Raw genomic sequence first — 17,909 nt, 5'->3', positions numbered from 1 at the left:
GCTGCTGGGGGCTTGGGAGAGCGGCGAGGCAGGGAGGAGTCGAGCCGCTCGTGTGCGGTGCCTGCCCCCCTGTGCCTCACCTGCTGCCGCTCTCGCTGCGTTTGAGGGGGGGGAGAGAAGCAGGCTTCCCCGTGCTCTCCCTGCCTTACCCGCTGGGGAGGCTGCTCCAGCGCCCAGCACGGGGCTCGGGGGGGGGGGGAGGCGATGAGGGGCCGGGGGCCGCTGTGCTGCTTTCCAGGCATCACTTAGAGCCCGCGGACTGCCCGGCAGGGAGTGAGGGTAAGTAGCTCGCGCAGCCTGGGGGCTGAGGCTGGCGCTTGCTCCGCTGATGTCCCCCCTTCCTCTACCGCGCACCACCGCATGTCTCCCCGCCCTCCCCCTTCCCTTTCCCGCCGCGCGGCAGCCCCCGCCGCCGCTGGGAGCGCGCGGCCCCTTTAAGAGCCCAGCTTTGCCTCCCGGTAGCTGAAGGTCATTAAACACAAAAGCTCTCCAGCGCTGCGGTCCAATATAGCGCATGCGCCCTGCCCGAGGACTGGCAGGGAGACGGCAATATGGCGAGAATGCCTGGCAGCGGCAGCGACTGGAACACCGGCAGCAGCGGCGGCGGGGAGAACAATGGGGGGGACCGGCCGCCGGGCCGCGGTGGCACCCACCGCCCCCACCACTACTGCAGCGCGGGGGAGGACGAGGACGGGGAGGACGACGATGAGATCCAGGAGGTGCAGATAACGGGGGACGAGGAGAACGGCGCCGATGGGGGGCTCCTGCTACTGGACGAGGAAGAGGAGGAGGAGGAGGAGGAGGAAATGGGGCTGGAGTGGGACGGCGAGGAGGAGCCGCTGGAGCCCGAGCCGGTCCTTATGATCAGTATGGCCCGGGCCAGTGGCGGGCTGGACTCCTCTTGCGGCGGCGGTGGCGGCCGCCTTGGAGGCGGCTGTGGTGGCGGCATCGGGGCAGCAGCAGTTGGGGGCGCCCCAGTCCCCGCTAGCGCCCGGGGCGCGGAGGACTCGGACCCGGAGACCGACCTGCTGCTGCAGCGCCCCGAGCGGGCCCGGCTGAGCGAGAACACCCGGCTGGCCACCCGCTACGCGGTGCGCATCTTCCGGGAGTACCTGAGCGAGAAGTCCCAGAGCCCGGACTTCGAGACCATGGACAAGGGGGCGCTGTGCCGGGTGCTGCGCTCCTTCTACGCCGAGGCCCGCTCCAAGAGCGGCCAGCTCTACTCCAAGTCCTCGCTCATCAGCATCCGCAGCTCCCTCAACCGCTACCTCAACGAGCCGCCCTACTGCCGCACCCTGGACCTGACCAAGGACCCGGAGCTGCGCGCCGCCAACCTGACGCTGGCGGCGGTGATCCGCAAGCTGGAGGAGCAGGGCGCGGGGCCGGTGGTGCAGAAACAAGCCATCACCCGGGCGGATCTGCGCAAGCTGTACACCTGCAGCGTGTTCAGCACGCAGAGCCCCTTCGGGCTGCTCAACAAGGTCTGGTTCGAGACCTGCATGTACTTCTGCACGCGGGGCCGCGAGAACCAGCGCGAGCTGGAGGAGGACTCCTTCGGGCTGGCCATGGACGAGGACGGCCGCAAGTTCGTCTACTTCAAGTCCCTGGGACCCTACCACAAATCGCGCTCCTCCTCCTGGAGCAAGAAGCGGGCGGAGAGCAGCGACGAGGAGAACCTGCCCCGCATGTACGAGACGGGCACCGAGTACTGCCCTTACTCCAGCTTCGTCAAGTACCTGGCCAAGCGCAACCCGCTGTGCAAGGCCTTCTTCCAGCGGCCGCGGGACCACTGCAGCGAGGGGGATGTCACCTGGTACGAGAACAAGGCCATCGGCAAGAACCTGCTGGGCACCCGCATGCAGATGCTCTCCAAGGCGGCCAAGCTCTCCAAGACTTACACCAACCACTGCATCGGCGCCGTCTCCATCGCTACCCTCAACAGCATCGCTGGCATCGGCACCAAGCTGGGCGGGCACCACCCGCACCCCGCTGGAGCAGCAGGGGGCTGCTACACCGCCGCCCAGGCCATCCTCAACGGAGGGCACCGGCACCGGCCCCCGCCCGCCCCCGCCAACACCTACATCCTCCCCAAAGACAGCGACGTCCCCCACGTGAAGGCAGAAGCGGCCGCTCTGACCCCGGCCAAGCGTTCCCTCTACGAGGCTGTGTACACTGGGGCGGCCGCAGCCGGGGGGGATGCTTGCGGCCCCTCCTCGTCCCCCAAAAGACTCTGCCTCCGCCCCGCCGAGCCCCTGGACGCTGCTACTGCCGCTGCCTCCGTGGTGGTGGTGTCAGTGAAACACGACCCCCTGCCTCTCCTCCTCCCCGAAGCCAATGGGCACAGAAGCACCAACTCACCCACAGTAGTTTCACCTGCTATTGTTTCCCCCACACAGGTAACAAGAAAACCCGACCCATCTCTATACACAACCCCCTCTTCGCTTCCCAAACCCTCCCCCGCCTGCTCCAGCCAACACCAGACCCCTTTGCAAAGACCAAAGCACACTGCACACCCTGGCAGCAGTCCCAGAGCTGCCACACTTCAGGCAGGCAGCTGCTGCCTCTTTGGCCCTCTAGTGCAAGTCTCACTGTACAGGCATGAAATAGTCTTGTTGCAAGTTACTAAACTTCCGTGCTCTCCTCTCCTCCCTCCCTCCTCCCGCCCCCTCTTCTCCTGGAGCTCTCTAAGTAACTGCGCTGGTGTTAGCTGCAAGTTTGGCTCTCTGTGACTTACAGCAAGCTTAGAGTTAATCACTTTCCTTGTAAGAAGAAGGAAGTATGAAATCCCAAATCACTGCTAAGCAAAAGTTTAGAATTGTGTTCCCAGAAAAAGAGGATTAGTAAATGGACTGTGCAGGCTCCTGTTCTTTTTATAGTAGAAATGAGAGTTATGTAAATCAAGTCAAATTTATTAAATAAGAATTTGAAAGATAATTAACATGCATGGTGTTCTTGATGTGCTAATGACTTGTTTAAATAACCTCATAAATGTAGGAAACAGCCAAGAAAATACTCAATTACGCCTTAATAAGGAGGGTGTAATTTTCAACTGTAGAAGTCTGCAAGAGAGTTAATGTGACAATTGCATTCATCTTGTGTGTTTATTAAAATAGCTCTGTTCCCTGGCAACCATTCTTTAAAAAAGGTAAATTGGCTTTATTTGCACAGTTGCATTAGTTACCCATGCATCAAAGTAGACCGTGTCCCATAATATAAAAATATATAGTAACAGCATAATTCCTTGAGTTAACCATAGTGTAGCTGTGGAATGAGATCAGATTGGGTAGGTATGTTTCACATAAGTAAAGTAGCCTTGTCAAAACCATTGAATAGGTATAGGTCTTGGTGTATGCATCAACAACCTTTCCACCTGCACACGTGCCCCCTTTCCCCAATCCTTTCTTGTTGGTATAGGGTATTTGTCAGTGTATTTAAACCCAAAGTTACCTTAGGATACATAATTAAAAGATATACTGAAGATCACTTTTACTGTTAGTTGGAAGTAGGAATTCATTCTAACTAAATCTGTAAAACTTTCCTCAGTTAGGTTGCACTCTGTGTTTCGGGCAATACTTTTAATGTTAGCTGCAATATGTGATTACAAAAAAAACCCTCTGACATTCTGGTGTCAAGCAATAATCATCTCAGTCACAGGCCTGAAAGAGCACTGTTCAGTGAACACAGGTATATGACATGCCTGAGCAGTTTCCAAAGTGGAAATACCAGTTCTGGACAAACTGACCCTTTCAAACAGTTTGTCAGCTAATCAGCCAGCCTGAAGGCTAATTGAAAAAAGGATCTTTCTGTGAATTATAGTATTTATGTTGTCTAAAATACGTGACCTCTCCTTACTCGTGGGGGTTTTTGGTCACTTGATGCAGTACTGTGGTTTGATCTCCTGCTGTGTATATCTGGTGTCTTTGAATAGCTTAGAGGGTTGATGATGATGCAGAAATTGTTTTTGTTCTAGCTTATTATTTCAGATATAAACTAACTCTCTTCACTATATTTTTAACCGTAAACTTACCCATTCGTTGGCTTATGACTTGGAAAGATATTTTTAAACTTTTAAGGTGTCTTAGTTTAGAGTAGCTCTGTGTACATGAGTAAGGAAGAGGCGGAATAAGGCAACTGAGCTTGACAGACAGATGTGTATGAATAAACACACTTTTACTTTTATCGATATGGGCCACTTTATTCATCTTAGTTAATGTAGTTCTCCTTGGGTCATAATGCTATATAGTTTGATATTTCTACTACGTATTGCAATGCTTACATAAAGTTTACCTAAGGAGAAGTTTAAGTGCTCTACATCTTTTTTTTTTAATACTAATGATAATTACAGACAAAAAGCCAGGCTATTAAGACAGAAATATATAAAGTAGATTTTAAGAGAGACAGGATGTTTTCTTTCTTGACCTTATCAAGAAAGAAAACGAGCACTCAGTGACAAAGTTAGCATGGATTTTGATGTAATTATATAGGAACATCCAATTCATTCTTGTTTAGCTCATTTAATGGTGAACAAACTACACACTCACTTCTGAAGAAAAGACTCGTTTTGCTTTCTTTACAAGACTGATTAATTTAAATCCTTACTGATAGTTGAGGGAAGTTAACTGCTCATTCCAGCATCAGTTGGAACAGTAGTGCGTTTTTTTTTCTTCTGATGGGACATATCACAGAATGATTTTCTATTTAAAAAAGGGGAAAAAAATCTATCCCACATTTATAAAGCAAAGATATTTTCAATGTTAAACTTTTTCTCCTTTAGCTACTTTGTATAATATTGCTATAATGATCAAGGTCCAGGGCATTTCCTGGGGAAGTTAATGACAGGCTTCAGTTAATGGCCTGAGGCATTGCTTCAAGCCATCAGCTCTCCCAGCTGGTCATTAATCCCCAGGAAATGCCCTGGCCCTCCATCATTATTGCTTATAAAAAGACTTTCTAGGCCTTGTTAACTGATTAGATCTCCTCAAGCGATGTGACACTGAAGTCCATTGTTATCAAGAAATCAGTAATATTTGTCAACTTGACAATTGCAGACTGGTGATTTTATTGACCTGTATTATGAGTTTATTTATAAAGGGACAGATTCTGCCTCCCTAATGGCATAAGGTACGACTAAGTGTGAGTAAGTGGCAGAATCTGGCCCACCATGAAAACTGGGTTACATAGTGTGTTTACACTGTGTATATGTACATTTTTCATGGTGTTAGTGACTTTAAGCAAGGTATAAAAGAGGAGTGAAACAAAAGTATTAAACTGGATTTATTTAATTTATTTAGTTTAGAATTTGAGAAGGATTTTGATTTTATGGATTATCATTGCTGGTTCGTCTTTCTTCTTAAACCTGAGATGTCTTCTAGCTCTGTTTGCAGAACTGCTGTAGAAGCCTCCTCCTGAGCCAGGGAAAGGTACATAAGTGTTCATCTTGACACATTTTAATCCAGCTATTGCTTTAGGTTGCAGTCCTGAGAGACATTATAGAGTATATTTTAAACATACAGTACTGCACCATCATGCCACCACCTTCCCTTCAGTCCTTATTTGCTCTGAAGTGTAGCAATTTTTCTTGCCACTAAGAACAGTACTTCAGCTGAAGTTGATGACAGAGGGATGTAATTTAGCCGTTGTTCATCTCTAGTATTATTGAAAGATGAATAATAGCTGAAGTTTAAGCTTTTGATGTTGCAATGTGGTAGCTGTTGAGATTTATAGACTTGATACATACTGAACTTAGTACAGTTATAATAGCCAAAAATAGGTCTGAGAAAACAGACCAGCTTCTGCCAGGGGGAAAAAAATTACCCATAGTTTCAGAAAAAGCTTCTGCTACGGTTGTTCTGTAGCATAGTTGTGTTCTAGGTACTTATGAAGAATTCCATAAATAGCAAAATATATACTTACCAAACTTAAAATAGTTAAAGCATGAGCAGTGTTTGCATTTGTCATCACCCTATGTTGCAAGTGTTCAGGCTTTCGAAGTTGAAACCAGGGCCAGCTTTCTGTTACGGAGCATGTGAGTTTTCATTGCCTTAAATGCTTCAAAGAAAAGCCATATGCTGACAGAATGAGAAAGCTGGTTCTGATTTCAAGTTTTGAAAAGGCAAGAGGTGTGGGGGGGAGAAAAGTACTTTATCTCCTTAAGTATGCAGCAGACACAGCTGATAAGACTGTCTGGGGTTTTTGGTTCATTTTGGGGTAAGAACCTTTCTACTTAGTTTAATTCTTGAAACTAGAAATATAACTACTATAAAACTGGAAAAAGAATTCTGTTTGCTTTTGAATTTGTGTTTGTACCATAGTAAAACCAAAGTCTCGTGCTTGATGCTGTACAAGCATATAAGATGACAAAGTTACTTAGAATGTAGGCTCTTCAGAGCAGGGCCCTTGCTTTAGTATATGTTCATACAGTGCATAGCACAATGGGACTGGGACTCCAGGCACGACTTTAATTCCCACCCCCCAAAAAAAAAAAAAAAAAAAAAAAAAAAAGAGGACTGTACTTGGTTCATCCAAGTATCGCACCACTAGCATCTCTCCTGCTGCTGGGAGATTTGTCATCATCTTCTCCATCACTCGTGAAGGGGACAGAGCACTCTACTTTCAGCTGGACAGGGGTGACCAGGACTCAGCAAGGGCATAAAGGCTCTTCAGTCTCTTACCCTGTAAGCTTGGCTGGGGGGTGTTAATGAGGAAGCCACCATTCCCAGGGATCTTTGCTTTACTATGAGGTACATTCAGCAGTTTCTCAGGTGGTTTTCCCTGGTTATGTAAGTGGGAGCTGAGGCCTGAGCGACATCACTCGACTTTAGACGCATATTACCATTGGTATCTTCTACGTTGGCGTTTTGATCTAGATTTTGCAGTTGAAAGTGTCTATAATGCAGTGAAAGTGTTCTTAAAATGAACAACATGTGCTGGGTCATCATCCAAGACTGCTATAACATGGAATATATGGCAGAATGCTCTGTTTTTACTTGCAGGGGATATACAATTCTCCCCCAAGAAGTTACAATTCAGTCACAAATTTAACTAATGCATTTTTTTAACGAGCATCATCAGCATGGAAGCATGTCCTCTGGAACGATGGCTGAAGCATGAAGAGGCATATGAATCTTTAGCACATCTGGCACATAAATATTCCTGCTGTCTGATATAATGCAAATTTGGATATAATGTGGTAAAGCAGCGCTCCGGGGGACGGGGCTGCTTTATCTCTTTATATCCGAATTCGTGTTACCGCAAGTGGTTCCTCTGTGCCCACCTGTTATTTGCTGTGGCCCTCGCCGGGGCCCCCCTGCCCCAGCTCACCTCCGCTCTCCTCCCTCCCAGGGCATGCTGCAGCTCCGCTTCTCCCTCCCTGGCTTGCTGCACCAATCAGCTGTTTGGTGTGGCAAGCCTTGGAGGGAGGAGAAGCAGAGCTCTGGTGCACTCGTGGGAGGAGGCGGAGCAGAGGTGAGCTGGGGTAGAGGAGCCACAGTAAGTGTGTGTGGGGGGGCACAGAGGAACTGCCCCCCGCCCCAGCTCACCTCCACTCCATTGCCTCCTCCCACAAGCACGCTGCTCAGCTCTGCTTTTCCTCCCTCCCAGGCTTGCCGTGCCAAACAGCTGATTGGTGTGGTAAGCCTGGAAGGGAGAGAGGGAGGGAGAAGCAAAGAGGAGGCAGAGCAGAGGTGAGCCGGGGCGGGGAGCGGTTCCTCTCCCTACCCTAATATAACAAGGCCTCACTTATAACACAGTGAGATTTTTTTTGGATCCTGAGGACTGTGTTATTTTGGGCTAGAGATATATCTTGCAATGCCTGCTATAACAGTGCCATGTGAATGCCTGTTTTCACTTTCAGGTGACTAAGTAAGTGGGCAGCATTATCTCCCGTAAATGTAAACAACCTTGTTTGTCTTAGCGACTGGCTGAACAAGAAGTAGGACTGAGTGGACTTGTCTGCTCTAAAGTTTTACATTGTTTTGTTTTTGAGTGCAGTTACATAATAAAAAAAAATTACGTTTGCAAATTGCACTTTCATGATTTGAGATTGCACTGCAGGACTTGTATGAGCTAAACTGAAAAATACTATTTTTTTTGTTTTATCATTTTTACAGGGCAAATATTTGTAATAAAAATAAAGTGAGCACTGCACACTTTGTATTGTATTGGAATTTAAATTGATATATTTGAAAATGTAGAAAAACATCCAAAATATTTCATAAATTTCAGTTAGGATTCTGTTGCTTAACAGTGTTATTAATCGTGATACATTTTTAATTGCGATTAATTTTTTTTATTAATCATGTGAGTTAACTACAATTTAATTGACAGTCTCGTTAGACGTTTGAGTTACTGATGAGGAGTTGACCAGGGTTTTCTGCTAATTGCATCATGCCATTTGGTCAGAATTAACTGTTGTAGACTTTCATGGGGCAAGCCTTCAGAAGACTTTGATAAGAAGCAACAAGAAATCAATTTTGTATAAATCAGACTGATGACCTTTTTGATACAATCAAGGAAAGAAAAGAGCATCATGACTAGAATGTTGCATTGACAAAGCTTTTTTAGCATTCTGCAGAATCTGAAATGATTGTCAGTACTCTTGTTCTATGAACATCAAAGCTGAAATGCTCAAACTTTTAATGTTACAGGAAGCTGAAAGCTTTTTAAAAAGCTTGTGGGATTGTGCTGTAAAAGGCTTCTTGTTGCCCACTGTTCTCCTTCCAGAGAGCAAGAGATCAGAAACTGTTCAGTCTAATTGGTGAGTCTGTATGACAGTGAGCTGCCTTATTTCATGTAGGTCTAGAAATAAATGAGTGCTTAAACCCTTTGAAACACACCACTTCTGCAAAAGCCATGGGCTGTAATTAAATTGAATGTGGGGTTGTATTGTCTGGTGCCCTTGGCTATATGCTTGATAACAGACCATGGTACACCCACTATTGTGTTAGAAGCTGGAACCTAATTAGCTATGTTGTAGATTTTCAGTGACTTTAGAAGACCTTTTGTTCATCATCTCTCTTCCAGGTGTTCTTATGTGCTTCTGAAACAACAGAGAGGCAAAAACTCCCCTACCCCTCAAGAAATAATTAAGGATATGGTAACATATCTTTGTGCCAGTTAATTTTTTATATAATGTTTTGGATTCAGTGAATAAATATCAGTAACAGAATTATCTCTGATATAAAATAGGTTTATTAGTGATAGCAAATGTATATAATTAAGGTTGAGGGACACTCTCTTGTTCCTGAGGTTTTTTTTAATGCTAATGCAATCTATATGTATTCTGGGGGAGTAGTGGGCAGACGTGAGAGGTTTATAATCCCATTTGGTTGTTTTTTAGCTATCCATATGAAAAAACACCCCTTTCATGTCTTTTACAATTTTGCATGCCTCTTTGCACTCTGACAACTCAGACAAATTTATCTGAAACTTCACATGTGCCAAACACTTAATTCTTGATGAAGGCAAGTACTTTGAATGTGCTTGAATGCAATTTTTAGTTTTAGAAATAACTGAACTCCTTTTCTACATATGGAGTATATAACTTTTCATTAAACTTTGCGAGTACCAAGACACGGTGCTTGTAATACACACGGGCACATGCACACACAGAAATATGCATACCTATTTGCAGCTGTGCATTTTTGTAGTCAAGACAGATGCATTTTAATTAAATAGACATTCCATGTTTACGTGAATTACATGTTGACTGCATAAACACATGAAAACACAGTTCAATTTCACATTGCACATTTATTTCAATTGCAGTCCTCCTTTCTAAAAATAAGGGAAACTAAATACAAAACTACATGAATTCATCTTGTTAAAGATTAAATGCACTAATTAGAAAATAACTTTATTTCCTTTCATGTGCTATATCATAATGTTTTATTTAGTAAAAGAAAATGCAACACATAACTTTGGAGGAAGGGAACTCACTTCCCTGATGACACTAAACCCCAAAAATCCTTTAGTGGTACAGGAAGGAAACAGTTGTGTCGTCTTCCCAATCTTCTCTCCTGGTAGCTTGTAGGGTGAGGAAGAACATTTGAGTGTAGCTTTTCAATACTGAGCAGCTATGAGGATAAGGATAAGAGTGAAGTTTCTCCTGCTGATCCTATAAGGGGAGTCCCAAAGTTTGGAGCTCCACAGTCTGTTTGGAGGAGGGCAGTGCTCTGATAGGAAATATTCTGTAGATGGGAGACAAGACACAAGGGTTCACATGGAAGGGAATTTCTGGTTTTAACCTTTCACTAGTAAAGTTTCATCTTCTCCCTCCAGTACACACACTACTGCTTATGCACATGGGGACTGAACCACAATTTCGGTGAGAATCACAACATAACTTGTTCATGTGCATCTATAACCTCAACGTGTTTTAAGATGTTTACATTTAATCTGTGCATGATCACTCTTCCATATTCAGAATCCTTAAGAGTTTGTGGGGAAATTCCAAATAGGATTTCTCCATAACTTTCAGTGGTATTCTATGCTTAAGTTTGTACTACCTTTATGAATGTGTTTACTTTGCCTGATAATGTTAAATATGTGCTCTTACAGTGTGGCTTAAAATAGCAACAAAGCACAGTGGGTCTGAATGAAGAACAGTGTGTCAAATTTTTGTTATTTGGTCTTGAGTTGCTGGAGGTAGGCTAAAGAATATTAGAATTTTAATGGATAGCATTCTGTGTTGTCTAATGGGGAGCTTGGATTTGAGTTATTGATGTGGCGGGGCGGGGTGGGAATCTAATTTCATTAGTAAGCTATCCATGCACATGAGTATCTGTTGTGGTAGTTAAGGGTTATCAAAAGCATCCTCTAGAACAGGAAACTTCCCTATTAGTGATACCCATTGATGACAATGGGTACATTACCAGGTGTTATGGCAGGGTTTTAGAGAGAGCATCTGGGAAAGAAGCATTGAGAGCTCTGATCTTCCTATCATGGGATTTTTTGTTTTTGTTTTTGTATGTGGAATGTGATGTGTTTAACCTAATGAACAGGCTTCCAAACCTGTGCATAAACAGAGGATTTCACTTTTCAGTGTTGTAAAGAATTTAATTCAGCTGGGATGATCTGTTTTTGTTTGGGGGATTGGTTTGGGTTGTTTTACACCTAACCCCTCTCTCCCAGCCTTTGCTGTATTTCAAATATAGGATAAGTATGGTAGTTTCCTTCCTTCCTTTGCCTCTTTAATAAGGGACAAATAGCTACTTTTCGTGTGGTTGCCATAATACAAGGGAAGGATCACATGCTGTTTAGCAATGTGTAAGTGATGGTAAGTGCTGTAATTATCACATACAGTCTTGTTGCATAATTAGAAGGAAACCTAGTTTGGGGAGGTAGCTTCTAGTAGTGATAGTTTTGCAGATGAGTTGGAAAGTATAGATGGGGGCTTAGCTGTCATAATAGACAATCCCACAGGCTAAAGAATCAAAGGCACTGAATGGCCTATATATAATAATATGCAGAATATATTCAAATTAGTTACCTGTTTAAGGGTTCTCCTTTGTCTCTAATCATTCAACTCTTGAATTTTATGAATATTTGATATGTTGATATGGAAAATTAAGGTTTGTTTTTTTTCTTAAGTGCCCATCACTGTTGAATCTGCCATTCATTGCAAGTCATCATCTTAGAAATTCTACTGTTGTAAAAAGTTTTTGTAATAGACGTAAGATCTCACTTTATATAGGGACCTTTTTTGGAAAGATTTTTATTATTGGTTTAAACTTGATTCAGTGAACTGTGATTGTGATCTAGGTACAATACTTTTATTATAATGTATCCTCTGTCTTGATTAAAATCTGCTTGTGGATGCACTGTCTAGAACCTATAACTGATTTCTTTTTCCCTCTCTTTCCTACATTTCCAATAGACGTTTTTATAAAGAATTTGAAGACAAAAGATGACTTGCAGAGATTGTTTTGGAGTATAAAGATTAAAATGACTTAAATGTGATGTGCTAAATTACCAAAGAAACAGGGGCATTACATTTAACATGTATTGTATTTTTCTGTTGGTTGGCTTTTAGTTGGTGACACTACTGCATGTGTTCTGTTGGTGATGTCCTACTCTACAAGGACTTTGCTGTGCACTGAAGCAGGCCTATAACTTAAGTATTTTCTGTATACTATTTCACGGGCTTCAAAAGACTTTTAAAATATCTAATTGCAAACCCTAAGTTTTTAGACATGAAAGCATCATTTTATATAAGAACATGCTTCATTTACAATGGGGTTCTATACTGAGTGTGATGTCAGCAACAGAATATGTGCTGTGAGGTTGCACCAAATAGGAGCCAGCAAAAATGAGGCTGCAAGATGATGAAAAGTCCCCTTTTGCAGTTAAAGGGACCTTGTGAAGCTAAATTGGCTCTACAGCTATGTAAAAACTAAGCTTTTTGTCAAACTGAAGGCCAATGTTTCCATGAGTTAATTTTATTTTTTAATAATTCCAGTGGAAACATTTTAAAATGAATATTTGCCATTAGTGGTTGCAACCCAAACATTGCAACATGGTGCCCAAGAACCTACGAGTAAAATTTTCCAGGTTTCAGTTATAAACAAAAATGAAACTAACTACTCTGCTATATTACCTTTTTTCATGTCACTGTCTTTGGCAATAGTAGATCTAGTAATAAAACAAATCAGATTTTTATGTTTAATTCTGGTAATCCAAAATGGTATTTATAGTATAGCTAAGGAATTTTTTTGTGAATAAACAGAACTTCCAATCTGGCACTTCTTAAACACATACTGAAAGCTTCCTTCTCTTCGTCCTAGGTTTTTTTTGTTTTTGTTGGATTTTTTTTTTTTTGAGCATTTGGTACATTTTTAAAGCAGTCCTATTTTTTTATCTCTTGGAAAACCTTTAGAAATCATCTTCCGTTGGATATCCAGCATAAATAATGCATTATTTTTAAAAAGCGTCTCTCTTAATTTTGTCAACTTGGCCAAAAAATACTTCCTCAAATTAAAACATTCAGTTGTCTAGTCATATGTTGTATTGATATCTCTCTCCAAAATGAGTTTGACACTCGTTGATTACATTTTGTTATGACTGTTTCCATTAAAAGCACTTTAAACATAAGCTGTTTCATTAATTCTAAAGCATTTTGCAAAAATATTTAAATCAGAGAATGTTGAGGAGCAGCTAAGAAGTGTCCCAGGTTCATTATAGCTGAGTAACAATGTAATTTGTCAAAATAGGCTATTACCCACTTGCTGTGATCAAGTAGCTTGGACCTAAAACTAGAAATATTTCAAAATGTTACTAAATCTTATATTAAATAGAAATGTTTTCACTAATTATTTAAACCCAAGCATTGTGCTGGTGTATGGAACTAAAAATATACTTAGCAGAAAGAACAGATTTTTTTTATTGTTTGTATTCAGTTCAGGAAAATGGTGTTAGTAACACAGCTAAGGGGAACCTTTTTAAAATGTGACTGTAGCCTGCTCAGTTTCTTTAAAATATAAACTGAGACAAATGAATGGTTATAGTAATGTTAAATTTCTATAAATATACTCACTCCCTGACAATTAATGGGTGCACGCAGTGTTATAAATACAAAAGGTGTCCCAGACCTGACACACTGAACACAGAATTTGTAGTAATTGTTACAGTGATGCACGGTATTTGACTGACTGTAAAATTTCAGCTGTTTTTCTTATACTATTTCAGTTGTTTAGAGATTTTTAGGATCATAGTACTTAGAGGTACAGAGCCATCAGATGAAGTCTGTTCTCCTGCAAGGGTAGAATGCAGGTGTTCTGCAAATGATGTATCAGATATTACAGTAGACTATGCCCAAATCATTGTTTAAAAATCCTCCCCGAACTTCCACTGCTAAATTGGTGGTTGGACATACTTCTCTATCCAAATATTTGAAGTACCGTAAAGCAGAAGAATGTTTCTTTCAAACCTTGTTTATGTGGGTTGCGATGTCAGTGACCTTGATTTAAAAAAAACAAACAAAAAAACTAGGAAATCTGCAGCTGAGATTTAATAGGGAGATGGGGACAGCCACAGATGGTTAGTGTAGCTATGGTCAAAAAACTTGACTCCACAACAATAGAATCTTATCATTCAATTGACAATACATGCTCCTCCTATATAGTAGTTATATTTGCCTAGTTCAGTGATGTACATTTTTATTACTTCTAGTTATGTCTTTCTGCAGTGCTATAAGAGCATAATCTTGATTTTGTTCTGGCTCACACAAATAAATAGAAATATTAGAAGTGCAAATGTAGACCCAAACTCTGTGACACTACATTAAAGGTTATGGAACCTGTAGATCTGGCTTCTTTGAATTTTGAGGCCTTTAGGATATGTCTACACTGCATTTTCAAACCCATGGCAGAGAGTGTAAGAGCCCAGGTCTGCAAACTTGGGCTGGCACTCCAACACTAAAAACAGCAGTGTAGAATCTGCAGCATGGGCTAGTGGAGGCTGGGGGTGGGGGGATGTCTTCCTTGCCTGACCCACAACATCTACAATACTGTTTTTAGTGCTGTAGTATGATCTCTGTAAGCTCAGGTCTGTAGATTTGGGCTCTGAGGTTTGCTACTATGGATTTTAAAATGCAGTGTAGCAGGGCTGGCTCCAGGCACCAGCGAAAGAAGCAGGTGCTTGGGGCGGCCAATGGAAAGGGGCAGCACGTCCAGGTCTTCGGCAGTTCAGCGGCGGGTCCTCTGTTCCTCTTTGAAGTGCCACCGAAGAGGAAGAGAGGGAGCGAAGGACCCACTGCCAAATTGCTGCAGAAGAATGAAGCGGCGCAACTGAGCTGCTGCTGAAGTGCCGCCGATTGGCTTTCTTTTTTTTTTCTTTTTTTTTCTTTCTTTTTTTTTTTTCCTGCTTTGCCACTTGAGATGGCAAAAAGCTAGAGCTGGCCCTGAGTGTAGACTAGAGGTCGGCAACTTCTGGCACGCAGCTTGCCGTGGCTGGGCCAGTTTGTTTACCTGCCGCATCAGCAGGTTCGGCCAATCGCGGCTCCCACTGTCCATGGTTCGCCATCCCAGGTCAATGGGGGTGGCAGGAAGCTGCAGCCAGCACATCCCTCACCCTTGCCGCTTCCCGTTGTCTCTGTTGGCCTGGGACGGCAAACTGCGGCCAGTGGGAGCCACAGTTGGGTGAACCTGCTGATGCGGCAGATAAACTTGCCCAGCCCGCCAGGGCGCTTACCCTGGCGAGCGACGTGCCAGAGATTGCAGACCCCTTGTGTAGACGTATCCTTAGACTCCATGCTAATCTTAGATTTTTCTCTGAAATAACCTTCAACATGTATACAAATCCAGTAAATAAAGCTGAGATTTTAACATTGTGATTTCCTTCATGCTCTTCCTTCTCTAACCTCCATCCCCTTTATTTTAAATGAGGTAACTTACTGGTAGAGTCCGAAGAATTGAGGCACTGGCTACCTCAAAAAACCATAAAAACAATCCTGTGGTTGAGCACCACGTGCTGGAGTATCTGTGCAAGTGTGATGTTGGGGAGGTGAGAGTATAATAGGAGAAAGATGACCAGAAAAGAGAGAAGGGAAGTGTGTGAATCAGCCAAATATAAACTGAGCAGAGACTGAGGCCCGGTCTACACTACGAATTTATCTCAAATTTAGTAGCGTTAACGCGAATTAACCCTGCATCCGTCCACACAACGAAGCCCTTTACTTCGATATAAAGGGCTCTTAATATTGATATTTGTACTCCTCCCTGATGAGGGGAGTAGCTCTGAAATCAGTATTGCCATTTCGAATTAGGATTAATGTGGCCACAATTCGATGGTATTGGCCTCCGGGAGCCATCTCCCAGTGCACCATTGTGACCACTCTGGACAGCAATCTGAACTCGCATGAACTGGCCAAGTAGACAGGAAAAGCCCTGCGAACTTTTGAATTTCAATTTCCTGTTTGCCCAGCGTGGAGTGCCGATCAGCACAGGTGACCATGCAGTCCCAGAATCAAAAAAGAGCTCAGCATGGAGTATCAGGAGATACTGAAGCTGATCTATGTATGGGGAGATGAATCTGTTCTATCAGAACTCTGTTCCAAAAGACAAAATGCCAAAACATTTGAAAAAATCTCCAAGGCCATGGTGGACAGAGGCCACAACAGGAACTCAACACAGTGCTGTGTGAAACATAAGGAGCTGACACAAGCGTACCAGAAAGCCAAAGAATCAAATGGATGCTCACGGAGATAGGGGCGACTGATGACTAGCTATCCCACAATTCCTGCACTCTCTGAAAACCATTTGAATTCTGGGCTTAGCTCCCAAAGCCTGAAGGGTCAAAAACATTGTCGCGGGGTGGGTCAGGGTATATGTCGTCAGCCCTCCCCCTCCCCCGCAAAGCAAAGGGGAAAAAATCATTTCTCGCCTTTTTTTCAATGTCAGCGTATGTCTACTGGATGCTGCTGGCAGATGCGGTGCTGCAGCGCTACACAGCAGCATCCCCTTGCCTTGCCTTGCGGACAGCAGACAGTACAGTAGGACTGATATCCATCATCATCGTCCTGTGGATGCTCCTGGCTGGCCTGGGTGAGGTCGGTCGGAGGCAGCTGGGCAAAATGGGAATGACTCCAGGTCATTCACTTCTTTAAGTTTTGTCTAATGGAGATTCAGTCCTGCCTGGAATATCATGGCAGCTGGAGGCTTCTTCCTCAGGTTGCTCTCCCAGTCAGCAGCACTGCGCAGTCACGCCTACCCCAGCCTACTCCTTGCTACCAGGGCTCACAACCAGATACTTAGACCTCTACATTTTGCTGCAAATAAAAAAATTAAGCTGCCGTTTAGAACTGTCCCCCAACATACATATTCTGGGACATTTTTGTATTTTACCGGTGTCAACCAAAGGTCCCCCACACTAATGGAGATTCAGTCCTGCCTGTGCTTCTATCCTAATGATTGTCACAGATTCCCATTTTCGCTATAGGCTGAGCACGTGCAGAACGGTGGTTCACTCTACTTCACTGTAAGTCAACCGCCCTCCCCTCCCCCCTTTGATCTCTGCTTGCGATAAAGTCAGTGTTTGTTTCTTATTCCTGCGTTCTTTATTACTTCATCACACAAACGGGGGGATAACTGCCACGGTAGCCCAGGGGGGATGGGGGAGGAGGGAAGCAACGGGTGGGGTTGTTGTAGGGGCACCCCCTAGAATGGCATGCAGCTCATCATTTCTGTGGGATATCTGGGGCTCTGACCCAGAGCAGCCATTTGCCTCTCTGGTTGTTTAGTAGGCTTGCCTGATATTCTAGGCAGGACTGACTCTCCATTAGACAAAACTTAAAGAAGAGAATGACCTGGGGAGTCATTCCCATTTTTGTCCAAGCACCCCTGACCTACCTCACCGAGACTGGCCAGGAGTACCCATGACAGCAGTAGATGATACATACAGTATGACTGATAACCATCATTGCCAACTTGCAAAGCAGCAGACGGTTCAGTAGGGCTGGTAACCGTCTTTGCTAACTTGCAAAAGGCAAGGGAACGCTGCTGTGTAGCACTGCAGTACTGCATCTGTCAGCAACATCCAGTAAACATATGGTGACAGTGAATGGGCTCCATAGTTGCTGTGCTATGGTATCTGCCTGGGCAATCCAGGGAAAAGGGCATGAAATGATTGTCTGCCGTTGCTTTCAGGGAGGGAGGGAGGATTGTCTAACCACCCATGACAAATTTTTGGCCCCATCAGGCATTGGGATCACAGCCCAGAATTCCAGTTGGCGGGGGAGACTCTGGGAACTATGGGATAGCTACCCACAGTGCAACACTCCAGAAGTCGACGCTAGCCTCGGTACATGAACGCACACCGCCGAATTAATGTGCTTAGTGTGGCCGCGTGCACTCGACTTCATACAATCTGTTTCCAAAAATCGATTTCTGTAAAATCGGAATAATCCTGTAGTGTAG

General features: G+C 44.1%; 1 protein-coding gene across 2 annotated transcripts in view; it reads left to right on the top strand.

Annotated features, from left to right (window-relative positions):
* Positions 1-203: 203 nt before the first annotated feature.
* The window catches only part of KCTD1 (potassium channel tetramerization domain containing 1), a 98,470-nt gene continuing 80,764 nt past the window's right edge, over positions 204-17,909 (top strand). Inside the window, exon 1 of one of the 2 annotated variants that reach the window (XM_032799052.2) lies at positions 204-279. Coding sequence is in view for 1 of the 2 variants with exons in the window: in XM_032799050.2 (XP_032654941.1) it covers positions 552-2,396 (1,845 nt within the window). In the remaining variant the exon portion in view is untranslated. Of the gene's footprint in view, positions 280-551; positions 2,397-17,909 lie in introns of those variants that run through there. The other variant, XM_032799050.2, reaches the window with a different exon arrangement.

This window comes from Chelonoidis abingdonii, chromosome 2 (assembly GCF_003597395.2).
Source record: "Chelonoidis abingdonii isolate Lonesome George chromosome 2, CheloAbing_2.0, whole genome shotgun sequence".
NCBI lineage: Eukaryota > Metazoa > Chordata > Testudines > Testudinidae > Chelonoidis > Chelonoidis abingdonii.
The sequence above is the reverse complement of the archived record's forward strand: the minus strand, read 5'-3'. Positions and strand labels throughout refer to the sequence as shown.